The sequence below is a fragment of the Gavialis gangeticus genome, unplaced genomic scaffold (assembly GCF_001723915.1).
Source record: "Gavialis gangeticus isolate Ggan-Ray unplaced genomic scaffold, GavGan_comp1, whole genome shotgun sequence".
In the NCBI taxonomy this organism is placed as follows: domain Eukaryota; kingdom Metazoa; phylum Chordata; order Crocodylia; family Gavialidae; genus Gavialis; species Gavialis gangeticus.
Window position 1 is genome coordinate 23,074,788 of NW_017729024.1, and position 5,856 is coordinate 23,080,643.

At 47.2% G+C, this 5,856-nt stretch overlaps 1 protein-coding gene across 1 annotated transcript in view; it reads right to left on the reverse strand.

Moving 5' to 3' along the window:
• The window catches only part of FAM151B (family with sequence similarity 151 member B), a 50,638-nt gene that overhangs the window by 10,706 nt on the left and 34,076 nt on the right, over window positions 1-5,856 (reverse strand). Inside the window, exon 4 of the mRNA XM_019516951.1 lies at window positions 2,548-2,765. Coding sequence (XP_019372496.1) covers window positions 2,548-2,765 — 218 coding nt within the window. The remainder of the gene's footprint in view (window positions 1-2,547; window positions 2,766-5,856) is intronic.

Genomic DNA, 5,856 nt, shown 5'->3' on the forward strand with positions numbered 1-5,856 from the left:
CTATTGTTTTGAAAGCTTCAGAACTAGTAAAAGTAGTTTTTAGTTGTTCTCCCATTTCTACATTCTATTGGGAATCTTAACTTCAATCACCACAGTAATATCTTTCTGTGTAGTTAATTATTCAGTTTGACAAATGAATAGGCTAAAAAGTATCACTTGAGTTTAAAAAAAAAATCAAATACAAAAGCTAATATAGATTTTGGGTGCTGGAAAAGGGAAGATGCCAGATAGTACTAGCAACTTGCACAGATACTAAAGTTGCTATAAGCCATATGACCTGTTCTTATTACCAGGACTGAATAGGAGAAGGGGGTGTTGGCTGATCTCCCTGATTGTTCATGCTAATTTGTTAATTTATAAAAAAGCAAGCATTTGGCTACACAGTAGAAGTCCCTGAACTAGCTCTGTGCATGCTAGCTTCAGAAATGGAAGCAGTAAATGTGTGCTAGTACAGTGATGCACTGTATGAATATACTGCTGCTGCTACCAGTTACAGAACTAATGTATGTAGAATTAATTAGCTCAGGTATCCCTGCTTGGCACTTCCTTGGTTTTTGTATAGCCAGATCCTTTGCTCCATAGATGAAGCATGTCCTCTTCAGCATGTCTTTTTTCCTCACTCTTACTTCAGAGAGACCTACTCAAAATTTACCCCCTACTCCCTCCCTGGCAAACAAAATGTCTGTATCTGCACCTGCCTCTTGCAGCATACAACCAATGAATATTATCATAGACTCATCAACTAAAAATTTCAAGGAAATGAGAACATTGTCTACACACGATTTTTTTCATTTTTTTTTAAAGAATTAAATAACAACTTGGTACGGTAGTCCTAATAATCCTCTTCCAGTGAGGATGATCTCTAACTGGCTTTGGGTAGCTTGTGTTGCAGTCATGTTTGACTGCTCCACAGGCCCAAAACTAGTTGGGAGTTGTCATCCAGCATCCCAGGAGGCACTGCTCCCAGCCACACTATCTTCCCCCACAGCGACAGCAGTGGCAGGTGGGGAAACACCTAAAGGTAAGAATCTCCTCTCCTTCCCAGCTCCTAGGCTCCCATGGCCCTGATCCCAGGGCTCTTCCACTGCCTCTTGGGACTCTCCCCCTCCTCCCCATACCATTGGGGCTCCCTCTCTGCCCACCTCCTTCCCCTGGGACTCCCTTCCTACCTTTCAAGACTGTCTCCAGTAGGTGGTGGGCTCTATGCATGCCAATGCAGGGAGGGAAGAGGCAGCACTCCACCCCCATTGGCCTGCATCAAGCCTGCCAGGCCCCTTCGTCAGGTCCACCACACCACCCCCCACCACGCATGAGGCCTGACCGCCCCCACGCTCCAGATCCCCACTCACCACTCCACCCAGCAGCTCCCAGCACTGTCTGGGAAAGCAAGCAGGGGAAAGGATCCTGCCTGCTACTGCTGCTGTCTTGGCTGGGCTCAGCCCAGAGATCAGCTGCGGCTTGGCAGCGGCGGTAGTGACAGCAGTGGCTAAGTTCCCCTTCCTTGTTTGCTCCTTCAGGACAGTGCTGAGAGCTGCAGATAAGCTGGGGGAGGCACGGATGAGCTGCAAGGGATGGGGGTAGTCCTGAGCATTAGGGAGAGAGCCCTGAGGGTAGGAGGGTACACCAGTGGGTGCAATGCAGGCAAGCAGGGGGAGGCAGTGGGCTCAATCTGGGTGGCAGGGGGAAGTGGGGACCCAGATTGCAGGCAGGCATGGGCTGGTAGGTCCAATGCAATCCTGCCAGCCCCCAGCTGCCCACAAACTGGACCACCTAACCTGCCAGAGAGCAGGCAAGTTGGGCAGACACAGAGCCAACCTGGCTCCTAGCCATGTGCCTGTTAGCCATACCCCTCTAAGGGTAGGTCAGAGCACCTGAACCTTAACATGTGATTGCTCAAACCATTTCCCAATTTTAACAGCAATTAAAATTGGTATGTGCTAAGCAGAATGTGTAAAAAGGGCCTAAAATAGATTACTGAAATTGCTATTTGTTTGTTCTTTGAAGAAATGAGGAAAATGGATCTCTCCATTCACGGGAAATTTGAAATACTGGACTAATGAAGAAAAAACAATCTGGCTTCTCTTTAACAATTTGGAGCCTGCCCTACAGTCCTTAGGTATATCTGCATAACTTACACAAAGAATAAAGGCCAAAAATCAAATAGAATTCCTGTTTTGTTTTACTGTCCACTACTTCTTTTGATCTTTTTTGTATCATCATATACTATATATTTTTTTAATTTTGTGTAAGCTGGTAGAGTGGATAATCTTATTGTCAGCTTTTAGCAAAAAACAAAATTATATAAATGTTACTTTATCATATATAATTGTATTGTTCATTTTATTGTATTATTTTAGTGCAAGTTGCAAATAAAGTACTACTGCTAGACTAATAAATTTAGTAATAATAATACTTTTATTTATAGTTGTTACAGTTGTAAAAAACCTGACACTGATGCACAGAATGTTCTTTCCATAAAGATTACTGATGCAAATTTGGGGGGATATTTAACCTTGAAAAATGTAAATGATTATCTTCCATCTTTACCTTCCTTGCATCTTTGAAGCTGGCACCCAGTTGTCCACCCCAGGGATAACGTTACATCTGGGAAAAATGATGTTACAATGTCTAAAAAAATTTTTGCATCCACTACAGCATTACTTCCATTGGGTCCAGGTAGAATATCTGCATTAATCCAAACCGGTCGTTTCAGATGCAACTTTATACTTTCAAGAAGCTCCATAGAGGGCTGGACAGCTGGTAGACTGTAAAGAAAGCACACTATCAGTAAGATAAATTCCTAAAAATCTGGCTCCACGCTCCCAGCCCACAGCTAGATTCCCCTTCCCCCTAGAACCAACAGTGAACTTCTGTTTGTAACTCAGAATGCTTTGCAGAAAATGTTCTGAGTTACAGCTGGGAGCTGCACTTCTGTTTGCACCCAGTATCAAGGCAATATGAGCACAGCAACTATTTCTGCTGTGTCGTTCATTGGAGAGACAGCTGTAGACTTCTAAGGTATCTTTTCAGCTTCTTTCATAAGCATGTATATCACTTTCAGAGTAATACAATTTTATTGCCCCACTGTCTTGGAGGAATAAACAACTTTTCTCTTAGGACAAAATTCCATTCAACACGCCTTTAGATAATTTGCATGTTGCAATCATGACCTTTGTTTTCTTCACAGGATTAAAGACAATTCCTGAAACTTCATCTAAATTAACTACTTCTGAAAATTAATTTTCTCATTTTTTTCAGAAAATATTGTTGAAAGTGGCAAAGATTCCATTAAACATTTTCAGGTGCTAAGTCAGGGTAGGCAACATTTATAGTGGGAGTGCCAAAAAACCCACAATGTCTACCTTGTAAGGTGCCATAATGTCAAAAAAACAAAATTGGGGTGGGGGGGGTACATGACAGGACACAGTGCATATTAGTATAGTTAATAATCATAAATATTGGGAGGGGGTTACAGTAAATACCAAGTTTTCTAAAAATTCTAAACCTGATGACAATAAAAAAAACTTCATATACTACCTTTGTTCTTGTGTATTCTTTTTTGTTAAGCACGTTGTGATGAGAGGGAGAGAGAGAAAAAAGAGAATGAAGAGAAAAAGAAGAAAGGATAAGAAAGAAGAAAGGAAAAAAAGTAAAGAGAGAAAGAGGGTGTGTTCCTCACTGCCCACATCTCCCACTGCTACCAGCTATGGCTTGGGCCCAGTGGTCCAGGACAATGTCTGGCAGACGGAGGCAACAACACTCCAGCAAGAGCCACTAGGGCCAGGGCACTCAGGCCTCCTCGGTGGTCCCAGAGCAGGGGGAGCCTGGGCCAAGGGCTGGGAGAGAAGGCCCAGCTGGGGAACGAGTAGACAGGAAAAGTTGATATGTCCCAGTGCTACCCCTGCCCATCCCACCTGGGCAGGGGTAGCACCAGGGAGCTAAGCATCAGGGCTGGGTGCTAAGGGCAGGGTGGGGAGAAGCAGGCGTGGGGTGAGGCACTGTGAGAAGGCTGGCCTGGCTGGGCCCTTGGGAAGGTGGCTGCCAGAGGACAGCGGGGGTCATGCAGGAAGGTGGGGCTGCCCTGAGGCTCCGCAGACTCAGTCCATGTTGGGCAGGCAAGGGCAGCCAGCGGCACCTGAGCCCACACAGCTCCATGGAGATGGGCCACTGCTGCCCTGTGCACGAGGGGATGCTGCCTGGTCAGGGCAGGATGCCAGGCTCAGGGGACTTCTGGCTCCAGGCTTGGCCTTCCTGTGCATTGGGCACAGCATGAGCAGGGCAGAGCCACTCCCAGTGGAAAGGCCTGGCAGCAAGAGTCCCCTTGGCCCTGGGGAACAGCTGCTGTGGGAGGCACTCAGGGCTGAGCCAGCTGGGAGCCTCCAGCCCAGTGACCCTCCACAGCGCCTGCCTGGGCCCTGGCCCCGAGAGGGGACTGCAGGTGGGCGAAGCCAGTACCTGGGGCTCAGCACTTGGGGCAGGGTCCAAGCAATGCAGGGAGAAGCAGGTGTGGGTCCAGGTGTTCTGGGTGGGCCAGCCGGGCCAGGCCCTTGGGAAAACAGCAGCTGGAGGACAGCGGGGGCTGAGCAGGAAGCAGGGCCTGCCCTGGGGCTTCTCGGGCTCAATCCACAGCAGGTGGGCAGGAGCACCCAGCGGCACCTAAGGTGGGGCCTCGCCTGGCCCATGAGGGGATGCCACCTGGCTGGGGCAAGATGCCAAACTCAGGAGACTCCTGGCTCCAGGCTCAACCTCCTTGTATACTGGGCACAGTGTGAGCAGGGCGGAATTGCCCTCTTGGCAGCACTGAGGGTCAACCCATCTAGGAGCCTCCAGCACAACGGCCCTCTGCAGTGCCTGCCCGGACACCAGCCTTGCCCACCTGCAGCTCCCCTTGAGGGTCTGGGCTGGACGGCGCAGCCTGGAGGCAGGAATCAGGGTCAGCAGAATGCAGACAGCATTCCTGCCTGTGTTCCGAGTTACAGCCCCTGGTGCCTGCCATGGCACTAGGATCTGTGGCTGCTCCAGAGCGCCCAGAGCAGCAACTTAAAAAACATTTTTTTTAAACACTTTCCTTGCACACCTCCTGGCATGCTGAGGAAAACATCTCCACATGCCACTAATTGGCACGTATGCGGGGGGGTTGCCTATCCCTGTGCTAATATTTAGCTCAGGTTTCACAGTAATTCCCAACTTCTCCAGAGCCAGAGGAGAATGTGTCCCATTTCACTTCCCAATGAAAGGACTTGTTAGGTAAGCAGAAAAAGAAAAATTATTATACATGGATTATAAACACCCGAGACTCAGGGTGGAAACAGACATCACCTTTCCTCATCTTTGAGCCACCATAAAAATTTTGATGTCAACACAAAGCAAAAGCAAGTACATGTCCATACATGTTGTCACACCATAAATGCCCAAATTTATGGTTGCAACAGAAAGAAGTAATAATTTGTATTGCTTTATTGCAGTGGATGGCTGATCTCATATGGTGTACTTTAAACTAGCTTCACCGGGGGATGGGGCCACAGGAGGACACAAGGACACCTCCTAGTCAAGACAGGTGACAAGCACAAGAGGTACCCAGGTAAGTGATAAGGGTTCAGACAGGCCTAGGAATCAGGAGGCCTTAAGAGTCTTTACAGGTATACCTCGTTTTATTGTGCTTCGCTTTATTGTGCTTCGCAGATATTGCGTTTTTTACAAATTGAAGGTTTGTGGCAACCCTGCATCGAGCAAGTCTATCGGCGCCATTTTTCCAACAAATGATGGTTAGCATTTTTTAGCAATAAAGTATTTTTTAATTAAGGTATGTACATTGTTTTTTTAGACATAATGCTATTGCACACTTAATAGACTACA